Source organism: Daktulosphaira vitifoliae, unplaced genomic scaffold (genome assembly GCF_025091365.1).
Source record: "Daktulosphaira vitifoliae isolate Bord-2020 unplaced genomic scaffold, ASM2509136v1 Scaffold_1, whole genome shotgun sequence".
NCBI classification, from domain to species: domain Eukaryota; kingdom Metazoa; phylum Arthropoda; class Insecta; order Hemiptera; family Phylloxeridae; genus Daktulosphaira; species Daktulosphaira vitifoliae.
The window spans coordinates 79,501,080-79,518,491 of record NW_026099572.1 but is presented as its reverse complement, the minus strand read 5'-3'; the positions used below and the strand labels follow the sequence as shown (position 1 = coordinate 79,518,491).

The following is a 17,412-nucleotide window of genomic DNA, read 5'->3' as shown; positions in this document are numbered from 1 at the left end:
GTCAAATATCATCTTAACGGTAATTTGAACTGTTCTGCCAAATTATTTGTTTTACTCGTTAACAATTGCTTTGATTTCAGATAAAAATATCATAAAAAACAGTATATTATTGCAATTATAAGGATTAAAACTTTTAAGATACGCTTCATATCATTATTTTTGTTTGGGTCAAATAACATAGCAAGGTACTGTATACCGCCCTTGGCCCATCTAAAATAAAATTTTCGAAGAGGTTATTTTTATCTTTCTTCCCCTAAAAGATATTTATATATAACTTTTTTCTTCTTCTTTTTTCTAAAGGCTAAGGCCTTGTCATAGTTTTTTTATATCCTGGGAAATTAAGTGCAATGGTTTCCCGTTCTCTTCTGTACTGGGAACATGGTGCTTTTTTGCCACCGTAAAAGCGCACGCATAGTCATCCATCCGTTCACCTACGGCGATAGGCGCGACTTAACACAAGAGTTTTGTCTAATCTAGCGTGACCACCGCGCCACACCACGCTCCATTTTATATAACAATAAACATAAATACCTAAGCTTGTGGGAGTTTATTCGTTAATTATGTGACAAAGCTCCCTGTCTCCAAGTTAAGCCAATGTACACCAATTTTATGTTTATTAGTGTTTATTACCTAACTACTTTCTTTTTTTAACATTAAGTTGGTTTACGACATCCAATTGAAGATAGGACTGATGAATCTTGAGAATTCCTATGTGTGGTAGTTTCCCGCTTTTCTATTATCTTATGGAATATAATATTTGCCACAAATTAAATTGACTTTCGATAACCCATTGGAGTAACTATCATCGGTAAGCGAAGCTGGATTTCAGAGCAAGAGCGGACAGATCACGGGGGCAAGGGGTCAATTACCACTTGGGCCACTGTCTATAGAGAAATTAAGGCATTTATTATTTACGTAATCCGATTTATAAAATTTGTCTTTTTTTTCTTGCCATAAAAGGATGAAAAATTTTTTTAAAACAAGCTAGACCACCACAATTAATGTACCCTAGTTCCCCTGGCTTATCAGTCCACATCCGTATCAGTGCTTGGTAGTAATTGAAGTGTTTGCTACACCACACTACGCCCCTACTCTATTACATAAAACTTCAAAATAAATTTGCCAATTTTTGTATAGGATATGGTGGTTTACAACAACTATATGAAAATTTGTTTTTGAAAGATAAACAAATAAATAGTTTTAAGTATACTCTACCATTTAATAATATGAATGCTAGATTTAAATATTATACTTAAATTACAAGAAATTCATTAATAAAGATTATGTTTATTTAAATTTAACGACAGTTAAATTAAATATTGTTTTGATACATTAATAAAATAATTGTATTTATTTAAAAAAAACTATAATTTGGTTATGTTTGTCGTAAGTCTTTCTTGACGTTCTAATTGTGCAGTATTAATTTCAGATTTTCGCATACACTCTAATGATGAAGATATAATCATTGGTTGATGTTTACAAATTGGTGGCCATCCAGGAGAAGAATCAAGCTCGTGTTTAACTAATTGGTATTTATATTCACTATTTGATTCATATGATGTCATTTTAAATTTTTTTGTCAATAAATAGTCAACAATAAAGTATTCTATGATTAAACATACTATGCAATCAACTATTGCTAAAGCAATAATTAATATAGGGAAATCAATCTTAGGAGGATATTCTAATTGCAGTATATTTTTGACCCAATTGGTAGGAAAAACTGTTATAAAAGTACAAACAAGGGTCATTGTTAATAAAGAAAAAAAGAAAACTTTGTTTTTGTAAATTGGCACTCGATAAGGTTTTCCGTACGAAAATATAAAAGCCAAAATTATATACTGAAACTGAGAAATGGAGTAAACTGCATAATTTTCATAGCACTTATACTCTAAAGGCTGCGTGAAGTGAAATGGTTTAAACCATAAAAACTGTTGTATTAAATAAAATGATAAAATTTGGGTCAAAACCAACACAAAGAGATTTGCAACCATTGAGAATAAAGGTACAAATGAAAGTAACCTTGTTAATGGAGGTTTTCTGAATAATGATCCTTTAAATGCTTGGTTTCTGCCAAAGAAAAACATGAAGTTCACCACTAAACCAACATCAATGAACAAAAATTCAAAATCAGTTAAATTACTGTCTATGTTGTATAAAATAAACGTTGAAGTAAATTCTAATAAACTATAGAGCACCATAAATTTAAAGACACCAAATGAAGTTACTAATGCTGCTCTACCTTGGCGAATTATTAATGGCATACATGAAATATCTGCCTTATGTGATGTGAAAGGAGAAGCAACCGAAGATTCTGCTTCAGATAAGGAAACACCTACATGAGCAGCTCTTAATGCTCCACAGTCATTTGCTCCATCGCCACACATAGCTAAAATGATATTTTGGTTCAAAATATTTATTATACATGAATAATTATGTTACATACCAACATGATAACCAATATTTTGTAACTCTTTTACCAATTGTTGCTTATGTTCTGATGTCATTCTAGCAAAAATCGCTCCTTTTACAAGTATCTTTGGCAGAAGATCCGGAAATTTATCTCTAATTATTGCCCAAGTTCGACCAGTCAAAGCAAAACTATAATCCCCAATAATACGACCTTCTGACTCAATATCACACCCATTTAATTTATTTAAAATTAAACTGGATCTCTTTATAAAAATAACAATTTAGTCAATTACATGTAAACAGGTCAATTTATCATAAATCACTAGATTACACTCAAAATAAATAAAATATTGAAAAAAAATTTTGCTTTTAGATTCGATGCGAAGCAGAGAAGGTATTAATTTTACTAGGATGTGTGTTTTTTTTGTATCTATTACCACTTTTTCTCAGCTCTCACCGAACCGATTTTTATCAACAATACATCAAAAGATCAAAAATCGTATCTAGTCGAAGACATTACCCTTAAAAATTGAAAAAATTTTCTCGTTCCCCGTAAATGGGGAAACCTACAAAAAATTACAAATTTTAAAATCGCTAATTTTCAAAAATTTTTTAATTTTTTAATTATTTTTACTTAAAACTGTCATAACTATCTTAAAAATGAACAAATCAATAACATTTTTTTTTATAGATGCTTGATGTCTTTACTTATCATATGGTATATTTTTTTTATAAATCTGATTCTTTACCTTCCCACAATGGAGGATTTAAAATGACAACTTTTTCACAAAAAATTAACTTTTTCAACTTAACTTTTGAACGTGTTCCGAAACGTCTGACACTTTTATATATATCTTAAATTAAAGCTAATGTAATGTAATATCCTGATTAAGAAAAAGTATGTCAAATGATAATATAAATATTATTTCTCATAAAATATTTGTATCAATACACTTTTCAATAAGTTATAGCATTATAAAGTTAAAAATGTAAAAAATAAAATCGAGAATTTTCTCACAAAAATAGCATTTGGTAGTCATTTTCACCATGAAGACAAAATAAAGTCCAAAATTTCTTTTTTCCATAATACAGTACATTACATTAGCTTTAATTTAAGATATATATAAAAGTGTCAGACGTTTCGGAACGCTTTCAAAAGTTAATTTTTTGTGATAAAGTTGTCATTTTAAATCCCCCACTGTGGGTAGGTAAAGGATCAGATTTACAAAAAAAATATATCAAATGATAGGTAAAGACATCATGCATCTATAAAAAAATTAATTATATTGATTTGGTTATATTTAAAAAAGTTATGTCAATTTTAAATAAAAAAAATTGAAAATTTTTCGAAAATTAGCGATTTTTAAATTTGTAATTTTTTTGGTGATTTCCCCTATTTACAGGGAACGAAGGAAATTTTTTCAATTTTTAAGGGTAATGTCTTCGACTAGATACGATATGTGATCTTTTGATGAATTGTTGAAAAAAATCGGTTCAGTGAGAGCTGAGAAAAAGTGGTAACAGATACAAAAAAAAACACACATCATTGAAAAATTAATACCTTTTCAGCTTCGTATCGAATCTAAAAGCAAAATTTTTTTTCAATATTGTATTTATTTTGAGAGTAATCTAGTAGTTTATGATAAACCGATCACTCTGTATATTTACTTTAACTTTTGACCATTATAACATACCAAAGGTAAAGTAATACCACTAGCTGTGTAATAAATTTTAGGATTTTGTTCGTCTCTTTCATCGGCTGTTACATCTACAATTGTTTTTGATGGTGGAACTATACCACATTCTTTCGCCACACTAACAGCAGTTAAAATATTGTCACCTGAAATACATACCATTTTTGTCATGAATGTGTAAATTAAAAACTTAATATTATATTATAAATGAAAATAATAAGTTAAATCAGTCAGAATCCACTGTAATAGAAACTAAGCATATTTGAGAATAGTATAAATTGAAATCTAACAGTGATTATAATGACTGTGATGGAATGCTTCAATGTGTATATGCTATAAAATAATATATTAATAAAGTAATTTCACAAATTATAATTTTGATGTGAAATATTTTTTGTGGTGAGTCAGACCGTATATTTGTGTAGTTGGGTTTCTTTCGACTTGGCTCGGTGTTCCCCTCTGTCTTATTGCGCTTAACTCGAATACCTATAGCATATTCGATTCTTAAAAAAGTGCTTATTTTAGCATACCAACGTTAAGGTGAGAATGCTAATTAAGTGTTCATGGGGGAAATAGGTGCGGGGGCAAAACAATTTTTTTTATATGAAACATCTAATGCGGGTTAGACCGGCTGTTAGCCTGGTGACAATGGCCACATTCTCTTCTCACTCTATTCGGATATTATCTCTTTTTCTGAATACGCTAAACTCTTGCACCTATAGCATATGTATGGGCGCTCATTAAAAGTCAAGGATTATTTCCGAGATGGAACAATTCGCCTAAGTTTTGTTTGGGACTACTCATACTTTTTGACAAAAATTTTACTTTGGCTGTCGAACTGATGCAACCTCATTAATCGCCTCTAACAACTGCCAGAAAGTAAGTATACTTTCTACAGGGATAGGGTATAAAAAAAAATTTCTAAACTTTGTCATTATATAAAATATTTTAATAAAATTAAAAAATAATACAATGGATTTTCCAATGACAAAACTAAAAGAATTTAATCCTTTTTTTATAAAATAATCACTTAATGAGTATTTGGGGTGTGCGGATCTTTATTATTAGTTTGTTTTATATAATATACACTGAATGTTGTGTATAAAATTGATAAAAGCAGAAACCATTTTTTCGGATTGGTTTCATAAAGTTTTGTGGCACAAGTGAAAGTTCATCTTACTGAAAATCAGTTATCACAGGAAGCATTACTATTACTAGCATAATGTCCCAATAACCAACTTTAATAAATTGAAAAGTGATGATTGGCAAAAGAACATATCTATTTTTACCAGCAAAAACAACTCCCCTAATATATTCAATGAACCAATAATTGAAAATATGAAGTGTCAATACAGAAAATATTTCATCGAAAATTTATTATTATCTGAGTAAGTTTTAGATGTAAAAATTTTTTATAAAAACTATAACATAAAATATGCTATTTTCAAATTATCTAGTGCATGGGCTGATTTTTATTTTATTAAATATATTTTTTGTATTAGGTTAACCGTCACTGTCATGGTCTCGATGGTGACAGTTAATCGAAGTTTTACTATATAAATCATATAAGTGAAATGTGTTTTCGTATATTTTTTCTTATTTGGTCTTAAAGCATATTGAAATAGCTTTAATTTGTCTAGATTAAAGAAATTAAGAGTTATTTTAACGTCATCAAAATTAAATTGATAAAATATTGATTTTATTAGATGCTTAAACCTCTTCTCTAATACTGAATTTCATTATATTATATTAAAAAAAAGTAAGATAGAGTAGACTGTTTCAGGATGGCGCTATAATTGAACTATCATCGTAAAATTTTTTAGTGGCCCTCAAAAATCGAATGTCTTTTTTTTTTTACGCTACCCCATAATTTTTTTTTAATAGTCAAAAAAATAAGATATGCAAAATTTGGGACTGATCCATAAAGGTTAACCCGTGCCCCCGGGCCTATTAAGTTGAGTCGAAGAGTTAAATTTAATAGAAATAGCTTATCTATGTCCCATAACTTTTTTTTCTCTTAACTTAGAATTATAAAAGTAAAACTCAAGTAAAGGAAATTTTACAAGAAATTCAAAAATAATAACTTCAATGTTGTTTTCTCAATAAATAGCCCACAAAAACACTACATACAGTAAAAAACATGTAAAAGTCTTAAAAATATATTATAACGGATTTTGTTGATTTTTACTTATTTAATTTCATTTTATTCTTTGGAAAACGCATATTCGTTTAAAAAAAGGTTCTAAAAGTTTAATTTTTTATGCCAAATACGATAATTATATTAGATTTATTATTTTATGGACAGTTAATAAATGATTAATTACAAACCTAACAAAATTTATTGTATGATTACATTGTGTCCGTATTACTGTATCAATTTTGGTTTACTGAATTGCTTTAAGATAGTTCTAATTGTATTATCATTATAGATAAATATATTTGTGTTATTTTCATTCGACTGACATAAATTGTGCGGTATAAATGCAGCAGACAGTTTTTGGACACGTCCCGAGTCAAAATTTAACACATCAATAGCATCTCAAAGTTTTCAAAAATTGAGACGTTTGATGCGCTAGTGATAGTCTTAAAAGTACCTCGCTCAATGATATTTAGCACATCAATAACACTTCCAAATTGCAGTTATTCGGGATTGCCCAGGTTAGATGCGTTATTGATAGCCTAAACTTGAGGACTTTGAAATGCTGTTGATGCGCTATTCTTGAAAATTAGCATTTCACTAGCGTTTCAAAAACATCACAAATAATAATAATAATAATAATAATATCAATAATACATGTTATATGAGAAATTTTCCTTTTTATTCAATTTAATTTGAATTTAAACTGCACGTACACAAAGAACTATTCAATTGTTTCAATTGAAAACCTTTTAGATATATGTATTTATATGAATGTAAATAATAAAAAGTACATTAGTTGTCCCATAAACAGCACGGAATTAGAATAAATATAAATATTTAAGATAAAGAAGAATAATTATTTATTTGTTTAATAAATTCCTCAATATATGCATACATACCTCATACATATCCTAATTATAATCGAAATTCATAAACATACTGTAAAAACTTGATAAAGTAAATGTAAACTTTTATTAAATAAATAAATATTATTTTTATTAGGATTTTAGAAAAGTTATTTTATAAGTATTGAAAACTTTGATGTGTTAATGAAATGCTAACTCGATTTTAAAATTTTTATGATTTTGATAAGTTTTTGAAACGTTATTTTACAGTAAAGTTGAAAATTACAAATTTGATGCGTTATTGATGTGCTTAATTTTTGGTATTTTATCCATTTTGGGACACTAAGCTGTTAGTGATGACCTCTGAAATGCTACTGATGGGCTAAAATTGTCCTACTTGAAAGAAAACAATAGAATTGACAATCTAGATGTGCTACTGATGCGTTAAATTTCGACTCGGGGTTTAATCATATTTTACCTGTTTATTGTTACATATTAAATGATAAGTTTTAGTCACAATGGTACACTATTATAGCTCTTAAAGATGTCTTTTAAAGTATTACGAACTAATATTTATTTTATTGGTAATTATTCCTACGAAATAACTGGTAGTAAATTATCATCTAATTTACAAGTGTTGAAAACATTGCTTTTTAATTTAAGAGTTGTAAAATTAAGTGTTCGACAAAGTGCGTTGTTTGTTTTACGTGAAGTTATGATTTTTTGGGATAAGGCGCGGATCTCAACTATGTTGGAAAGAAATTGTGTTGAAAAAATAAAACGTTTGTCGTTCTATTGGTCGCTAAAAATGGTCGCTCAACTTAATTCAACGTCAAGTCAGTCATCGAAACGTCTGAAATTAAACGAATCCGATATAGCCGATTTTGTAAAAAAAGATATTGAATATTTTGTATCAAATAAAACGTTAGATTTTTTTTAAACTATTTAATCTGAACATTGATTTTTTGAAAATTGATCCATCATTTTAGAGTGCGTACAATAGTTACATAAATGCTTTAAATACAATAAGCAAATTACGAGTCGTTAATGATACAGCCGAGCGTGGGATTAAATTAATCGAAGACTATAACAATATATTAACTACAAATGAAGAGCAGAAACAATACGTTTTACAAATAGTAAGTGATTATCGGAAAAAATTTCTTAATTGTAAAAAAAGTACATTAACAAGAAATATTTAGTAATTTAATGTAATTTAATTTTCTACTTTAATTATTGTGTAAAATATTTTGTTTTAAAGTTATTATTATTTTACACAAAATAAATTAAAAATTGTTAATAACAAGTAAAATATTTTATAAAAAAAATTATGTTATAATAAAATCAGATTTTTTTTCTAAGATATGATTAACATTCAGATTATACACTTACAGGGAGATCTCAATTAGATATAATTTATTGGTAAAAAAATATTAATCAAAAAGCATAACTGATAACTAAAAAATAAATTATTTTCTTTAATCGAAAAATTTAATAATACAATAATTTTAATTACATTTAATATGTAACAATAAACAAGTAAAATATGATTAAAAAAACTGTGTCCAAAAACTGTCTGCTGCATTTATACCGCACAATTTATGTCAGTCGAATGAAAATAACACAAATATATTTATCTTTAATGATAATACAATTAGAACTATCTTAAAGCAATTCAGTAAACCAAAATTGATACAGTAATACGACACAATGTAATAATACAATAAATTTTGTTAGGTTTTCCTTTACTTGAGTTTTACTTTTATAATTCTAAGTTAAGAGAAAAAAAGTTATGAGACATAGATCAGCTATTTCTATTAAATTTGACTCAACTTAATAGGCCCGGGGGCACGGGTTAACCTTTATGGATCAGTCCCAAATTTTGCACAGCTCATTTTTTTGACTATTAAAAAAAAATTAAGGGGTAGCGTAAAAAAAAAAAAGACATTCGATTTTTGAGGGCCACCCTAGTGTCCCTGTTAGTCTGTTGATACGAATCAAACTACAATAAATTTAAAATAAACTAGAACAAAAAAATATTGAAATATAGAAATATTTTTCGGTAAATATTAAAACAAATTTTAACTATACTAACCAGTCAACATAACAATTTTTATGTCAGCTCCTTGAAGTTCTTCAATTACTGGAGTAGTCTGATTTTTTAGCCGATTTTCTAAAATTACAAGACCGGCAAAAATCAAATCGCATTCAACTTCCTCCCGTCTCAATTTTAGTATCTCAACAAAATTACTTTCTTCCAATACTTTGTATGCAATGGCAATCACTCGATAACCTTCTTCTGTATACCCTCTTAATACATTATTAGTGTGAACCGGCACTAAAAAATCCAATATCTAACACTATTTACTTTTAATTAGTTCAACAAGCTACCTGTATTTGGAATGCATAATGACTGTATCATTTCTGGTGATCCTTTAGAATAAACAACGTAACGTGGATCCCTAAATACTTTAGTTATCATACTCATTCTTTGCAAAGACGATGAAAAATGAAACTGATGTATAAGACCTATTTCTGTGGTATTTTCTTCTTCTAGTAGGGATGGTGGACGTACAACTGTTGATATTATAACGTCAAATTTCGAAGTATCAAAAACATCCATCTCTTCTATACTCCATTCAGTAGACTCAAACATCTGTAGATTATCCATTATTAGTTGTATCATGATATAAATGGAAAAAAAAATATTTATTAATGAAATTATAATTACCTACTTTTATATCAAGCGGATCTCCTAAAACAATTGAATTCAAAAGAGTCAACGAATGACAAGTAGCCATGCCTATTTTTAGCGGATGATCATTAGACAATGTAGAAACATTTCTTAATGGTAATCCAAGCTCTTCACTTGACTCTATGGGTACGATTCCCCACATATCTAATCCATCTTCTGTTAGTGTACCAGTCTGAACGAAACATAAGAATTTTAATTTATTTATTTTCTTGATGAATCTTAAGAAAAACATGTTTGGTGATTAGAGAAACTTTTCACCAATTATATTAGTTTTATTACATTTTTAATTATAATCATACTTTATCAAAACATATGCAGTCTATAGAACCTGATACATTTATAACTCTTGAGTTAATGCAGGAAATTTGGTATTTTTGGAGTCTCCTTAAAGCATACATTTTCCCAACTGTCATGGCTGCTGGAAGTGCTGGAGGGATAACAATTGTAAGCAAATCTAACGACTTTACAATTATATCAACTATAGTTAGACCCCTAGAAGCCTAAAAAACAATTTTTTTTAGAGTTTATTTCAATTGTCAATATAACTGTATTGATCATGTATACTTTCGTAATTGCGGTGTATATTGACCCAGAAATAGCTATAATTGCCAAAATCCAAATAAATCTATAAGAATCTTTATCGAATCTAAAATCTGTCGGCGGTGGGTATAAAATTGATCGAACTAATGAACCTTTAGCAGTTAAAAATCCAGTTCTTAAAACAACAGCTAGAATTTTTTTATCGGAATGATATCTTGCTTGAAGCACTTTAGTTCCAGAAAAAAGAGTATGGTTCATGTCTTCTTTTTCATTATACAAGAGATTCCTATTAGGTAATGCTGTTTTAACTATAGGTACACTTTCTCCTACAAAATGGAAATATTTGAATTAAATAAGAATACTTTAAAAACATTTGGTAGATTTTTACCGGTTAGCATGCTTTCGTTTACGACACAAGATCCACACAATAATGCAGCATCACATGGAACTTCAAAGCCATACCTTGGTATAACAATAATATCACCAGGTACCAAATTAGTTGTGGAAATTTCTTCATACAAAGCTTCCAACTTTTCATCTTCTTTTCTTCTACATACAACTATTTTATCCGAAAAATGAACTGTTTTTCGTAAAGTTTTTTGGTTCTAAAATATTACAACATATTAGTCCATAAATAAACAATAATAAAAAACAATATTTATTTGCTTATTCAATCGAGGTGCAAGATTCAGGTCGCGTTTTGAACGAAAATTTTAACTTTTTATTATTTTGCTGATTATGACATATTTAAGACTTCTATATACCGAAGTATTTTCAGCAGTTAAGTATAGACAACTTGATTATGATTATATATATTAAATAGAGCCATTCTGTGAGTAATAAGTTAATATACAAATTTAATTCTTACTAAAAACGAAAATACACATGTGAGCATACAATTATAATCGCTAATATTTGTTAAAATCAACTATTAACTCTTCGTTTTTATTGCAATAATACGACATAGCTATAGATAAGATTAAGAATTTTAAAAGCACTTTTAAATTCAGCATCATGTCAATTGTGGAAATGGCAGGCCATATTTTGAAAAATTAGAATGAAGGTTCAAGTAAATAGAGGTCAAGGAAAATTGAATTTCAAAAAGTGATTTGACCTCAAGTGACATGGAACTGACTTTATATTCAAAATTATTTTTACAACAGAAATTTATCGTACTTCTAACAATAAACGATTCGTACTAAAAACATAAATACTAAAACTTTTGTAAAATCATCCACTCATAGCTAGAAGCAATTAGAGCATCTAAAATATAACCACTGAATTTATTCAGAGTTTTAAAATTATATTATTTAATTAAAAAATATAATTGTATAAAATTAATACGTACATGCATTTTTTAATACTAAATGATGATAAAAATCTTACTTCTCGCGTTTGAATAACTGATGAAGTAATTCCGAACAAGGACATAATTACAATAGCTCCCAAATAATACACATAGCCTTCTGATAACCAAACAACAAAAGAAAATGCTTGAAAAATGTACAATGGATTGAGTATCTCTAATCCAATCAATGTAATAATACTTTGCATTGGTATATCAATTGTGTTTAAACCATAAATGAATCGTCTATAAAAAAAATAATTTTTTGTTAAACAGCTAATTTTAATTAATTATATACTAATATGGTACCTAAAATACATTACCTAACAAACTGTTCATCAGCAGAATATCCCTTAAGATTGTGTAAATGTGCAGTCGTTGAACCACGATCTAGCCCAACAAGTTTTTGAAACATTCCTTGGGACTGGCACCATACATAAGAAATTTTTTTGATATTTATTACCCTTATATGACTGACATCTGATTTATTATAGTTAATTCGTTTTTAATAAAAATAATTATTATTATTAAAATTAATTATACCCTGATAGGAACCATCATTCAAATAAATTCTTATAGTTTTTATTTCTGATTTTAATTGAATTTTTTCAGCATTTATTGAATCATTACAACCTTTTGAGAACACTTTATTATCATAATAGCTAAAAATTTACAATAGTAAGTTCTAAAGTAATAACCAAAAGTCTGTAGAAGTTTATTATATTACTAACTTAATATTTTCAATCGATAAGTGTATTACTTTTTTTACAAAATATGACCTGTGTGTTCCTTCGTAACTATCCTAAAAAATAAGGATTATTAAAATATAAACCTCAATAACTTCATTTGATTAAATAGCATACAACTACAAGAACACGTTCAGCTTCATCAAGAGGACATCTTTTGAACATCACATATAATACCCAGTGTGGCCACCAATGAAATAACAAACGTAAAAAACCCAAAGAGAGAATGGTAAAAATCCATATTAAAATCGTCAATGGAATACATCGTTTATAGCCAAATATTTTCTAATTAAAAAAAACTAATTAGGCACCATAATATTATGCAATGTCAAAATACTCACCATTTCATCTTCTTCGTCAGCGTTTAGTAATGCTTTATCCTTAAGTGTTGAGTTCACCTTAAACTTAAAATTATAACTTGAGCCATTTTGTTTGAAAACTGCCCCTGTAAATTTTATACATGTATATCATAACAATTATTTTAACCTAATTTATAAAATAATTTACCTTTAGGGCAGTTTTCATTTAATGCCATAATCAGGAAATTTTAAAACTCCTAATGAACGTGTAAGTCTATTTTTATTAACAATTAAACGTACAGGCATTCACGAGCCGTTCTGGTACTGTTCAAATTCCTGACGAGACCTATGTTAACAAAATTTAAGAACAAATAGAATATACATCGAATTTTAGTAAATTCTTTTAATTTAGTACGAAGATTACAATAATTATTACCTTAGCTAGACTAGATATCAGCACTTCTATTAATATCTTAATTTATAGTAGAAATATTATATGTTTGCATTTATCTCAAGCCGCGATTGGAAAATCAATAAAATGCGTAACTATACTTTTAAGAGTATCACGGAAATAAAGTCTCCCAATAATCATTTATCAGTTTTTTCCTTCTAAAAATTATATATTTTGTATTTGATCAAAAAAATGTTAAAGGCAAAGGAAATTTATAAAAAAAAATCTAACTACACATTTTAAGTTGCTTTATTAAATTAAAATATTAAAAAAAAATCGGTACAGCTGGGTCATTGACTAGTGTTTGCTCCCCCTATAACTAATAATATACTATTCCATAATATATTAATAATTAATTGATTAGCGCTGAAAATTATATTNGGTACAGCTGGGTCATTGACTAGTGTTTGCTCCCCCTATAACTAATAATATACTATTCCATAATATATTAATAATTAATTGATTAGCGCTGAAAATTATATTTTTGATGTCAAAATACGCATTCATGGGTTTTTACTTAAAATATTTTTGTAGCCTTTATAATTAAGGGTTTTATATTTTTAATTTTTAATTTTAATTAATATATTTAAATAGTATTAGCCACTAGTAGATCGTTATTTTTAATAGAAAAAATTATACATTTTCTGATAAACGATCTTTTGCAATTGAGAAAATCCTTCATAATGTTTAATAAAAATGTAAAAAAATGTTAAAAGTTGATTAAAAATGCTCAAGTATTTACTATAAAAATTAACAATACAACAAATACCTGAATTTATGAAAACATTTATTTTTATTGTCTATTGAACATGTGCTTATGTTCAAAAGTTTTTAAAAATTTAACTTTAAATACTTCTTACACTAGACTTTGTAACAATAAAAAAATTGAATAAGTACAAACGCACATGTTTTTCAATCAGCAAGTATTAGTAATATACTAAAAGAAATCAACGTAAAGAACTAATTTTTATCTATGTATGAAATGGGTTTATAACCGTAAAATATGCAATAAATTACTATGTGGTATTTAACAATAAAATCTTAAAAGTAAGTATGACTACCTATTACATCATAAATAAATTGTTTACAAAATGTAATACTGTGATAATATTATTGATTTGTAAAAAATTATTTTCTAAAAACAATATTTTTTTCTTATAATATTTAAGAGATATAAAAGATTTAACAAAGATAAATCAAGTATAATGCATATTAAGCGAACAAAGTATAATGGTTCTCTAATGAAATTTTAATGAACTAAAAATAAATATTTAAAAAAAAAAATTATATATTTCAAATTTATTGTAAAATAGTTATAATTTAAGATCTCTATAAAAGTTTTTTTTTTATATTTAACTATAATCAAGGGATATTTGCGAATCTAATGATTACTTACAAAAGCTTAACGAGATGTATATTTCCAACAAACTGTTGTTGATATTTCCAAACACTGTAAGACTATAGTCAGAGACTAGTTTGTTGTTACAGCCCAGCTGCTTAGTATTGTAATATACGGATCATTTTAATAAAATTTACTTACAGTCGTAAGCGTAGATGTTCAATGAGTTATAATTAAAACCATTTATAAGTTCTGTGGTAGTTTTATAATTTAGTTTAATCAAGGTCAAATTCTGGCACGAATTTTACCTTTTAGTTAAAAAATTTAACAAATAATAAATAAAATCCTTGATTACTATTAATATTTATTAGTAAATATGTAAATAAAAATGTTGTGTGATTTAAGATTAAAATTCATAAATGTGTATACTAATTAATTAGCTAATTAATTATGTTTAGCCATTATATCCAATGCCCAATAATCTATTTTTACACATAAAAGATTCAGTATTTGAACTTACTTAGAGTATCGAGTTCTTATACCTGCTACAAACTAAAATTCTAATTAGTCATAACGTTTATAGTGGTTTATAGGAATCCAACCTCATTTACTAAACTTACATGCAACGAGTCATCAATTAATAGCTGTTGGTATATTATTATTCATCATACACAGTTTGAAGTTATCTATATGCACATGAACAATTAAATGCATAAAACACGGTGTCTAACATATTACACAGAGTAACAACCATTTTTTTGTCTATAATATTTTGTGAATTCTATATGAAATTTGGTCGCTGATTCCAAATCTGACTTTAGATATTTTCCACCATTTCTAGTTTTTGAGATAATTACTAATTAGTAATTAAGCATTAATTAACCAATTAAATCATTATAAAAAACTGAAAACTTTTTTTCTTAATTTTTCTGAGTATAATTTAATGATATTAAAAAAAATGTATGCAAAATTTGGGTCTTTTCTGTCAAGTTTAACCGTTTACATAGGCAGATTAGACTTTATTGGACTGGTCATTTTGATATATACCTTTTCATAGCGCTTATGATATTTTCACGAAACAGTAACAGAGTTAGGGATGGGCTTTGAGGACTAAGTCCAAAAATGTTGAAAATAATATATATTAATATCTCCTTATCTTTATAGCAATTATTTGGGTTTTGCTCTACTTTATTGATTTGTCAGGATTTTTACATCGGCTAGCGACCTGACGCAATCTCATTTTTGTTTAGGGAACCAGTACAAATAAAAATTATATAGTGTTCAAAAAGTAAGGAAACGAATAAATTATTGCAAACAATCAGAACAAAAGAAATTTGTGTTACGTCGCTACTTAATATCACTTATATGTGATCGTATCACCTGATTTCTTACTTCCTGAACACTATATAATGTTGTAAAACAATATTTTTTAAGAGGATGGGAAAATTGTTAACAGCCTTCAAATTTTTTTTTTTTTTTTATATGATTTTTTGCGAGGGAAAATATGTAAGAATGATTTTTACTACCACGCCTAATTTAAATTATGACTAAATTTTTGTAATATAAATATTTTTTCACCACGGGTGAATATTTAAAAATCATAAACAAAATAAATAAACTACATAACTATACTACACTTTAAATTTCAATTTGATATGTAATATACAGAAAAAAATAACTGATCTTTCCATTAAAACTATTTTTGGGTTGATTTCATAATTGTGAAATTACTACCAATAGAAAGATATATTTATGAAGAATTTAAAAATATATTTTAGTACTTTTTACACGTCAAAAAAAACAGGAAAAGCACAATAATACAATAAGATATACTTAAAAATAAAAAATCCAAAAAAACTATAATTTTATTTTTAAAAACTTATTTTCGTTATTTTTTGTGAGTTTGAAAAAGAAATTTTACAGCCTTAACACATTATTCAACGTTATGTGTTTTTTTAGACTTTGGGCTAAGACAATGGTGTAATTAGATTTCGCGTATGATACTTGGGTACTCAGTTAACTAAACACCCAAGCATTGTTTAAATAATTATTCAAATAATAGTAAAGAAAAAGTTACAAATATTTTACAAATTACAATTTTTCACTCAGTTAGGTAGTCAAAAAAAAAACCATCTAAATTTTGAAATAATTGTCATAATCCTAATCGAATTGTCCCATTGTCTTTAGCCTCAAAAAATACAGAATGTAAATTATTTATTTTTGAAACTTACAAAAACTGTACTAAAAAACCAGCATAGTGAGGAGCGGCATAGTTAGGACAAATATAGATAATATTGACAGTGATTTACTTGATTATTTTAAAACTCTTCGATTATTTAACATGTATTCTACGCACTAAACATTACATTATAAACCCAACCCAACAATCAAAGTATCACCTCTAGGATAGTACCTTTTATACATTTTAGTACTTATATGTAATAATTTATTTGTTCATAAGTCCCATTTTATAAATAATTTCACTGTTAAAAAAAATTGTATTAAGTTAAGAAATTGTATAAGTGTAGTATAGTTGTTAAAAATTGTACTTTTGATCCACTATACTGAAAAAAAACGTTAATAATGGAAATATTTCATTATGAAAGTATGCCAACTCTATGATTGTGCTAAAATTGCTCTCATGATCGGCTTGCTTCACTCGTGTATATTTTTTTTCGCTATACCCATTAATGCATACTCAGGATTTTCTCAGTATTATAATACTTAGAAAAGTGTTTATTATCACTTCCAAGTGATATCTTTAACACATAATTAATTCTATTATAAAAGGGGGAGGATTAAATAAAATATGGTTTTAAGTTTTACTGTACATAAATAGTTTATTA

At 27.0% G+C, this 17,412-nt stretch overlaps 1 protein-coding gene across 6 annotated transcripts in view; it reads right to left on the bottom strand.

The window, feature by feature from the left end:
* Window positions 1–1,267: 1,267 nt before the first annotated feature.
* LOC126897082 (polyamine-transporting ATPase 13A3-like) overlaps window positions 1,268–17,412 on the bottom strand; it is a 19,172-nt gene continuing 3,027 nt past the window's right edge. The window contains exons 2-20 of one of the 6 annotated variants that reach the window (XM_050670500.1): window positions 15,187–15,403; window positions 15,087–15,118; window positions 13,213–13,385; window positions 12,985–13,122; window positions 12,819–12,922; window positions 12,595–12,762; window positions 12,463–12,533; window positions 12,275–12,393; window positions 12,055–12,211; window positions 11,773–11,977; window positions 10,775–10,991; window positions 10,411–10,712; window positions 10,146–10,346; window positions 9,827–10,018; window positions 9,483–9,747; window positions 9,187–9,429; window positions 4,107–4,252; window positions 2,447–2,675; window positions 1,268–2,389 (exon numbers count right to left, since the gene is read on the bottom strand). In XM_050670500.1, the coding sequence (XP_050526457.1) occupies window positions 1,365–2,389; window positions 2,447–2,675; window positions 4,107–4,252; window positions 9,187–9,429; window positions 9,483–9,747; window positions 9,827–10,018; window positions 10,146–10,346; window positions 10,411–10,712; window positions 10,775–10,991; window positions 11,773–11,977; window positions 12,055–12,211; window positions 12,275–12,393; window positions 12,463–12,533; window positions 12,595–12,762; window positions 12,819–12,922; window positions 12,985–13,012 (3,672 nt within the window). In that variant the 5' untranslated portion in view covers window positions 13,013–13,122; window positions 13,213–13,385; window positions 15,087–15,118; window positions 15,187–15,403 and the 3' untranslated portion in view covers window positions 1,268–1,364. Of the gene's footprint in view, window positions 2,390–2,446; window positions 2,676–4,106; window positions 4,253–9,186; window positions 9,430–9,482; window positions 9,748–9,826; window positions 10,019–10,145; window positions 10,347–10,410; window positions 10,713–10,774; window positions 10,992–11,772; window positions 11,978–12,054; window positions 12,212–12,274; window positions 12,394–12,462; window positions 12,534–12,594; window positions 12,763–12,818; window positions 12,923–12,984; window positions 13,123–13,212; window positions 13,386–14,623; window positions 14,884–15,086; window positions 15,119–15,186; window positions 15,404–17,412 lie in introns of those variants that run through there. The other 5 variants (XM_050670501.1, XM_050670497.1, XM_050670499.1 and 2 more) reach the window with 5 other exon arrangements.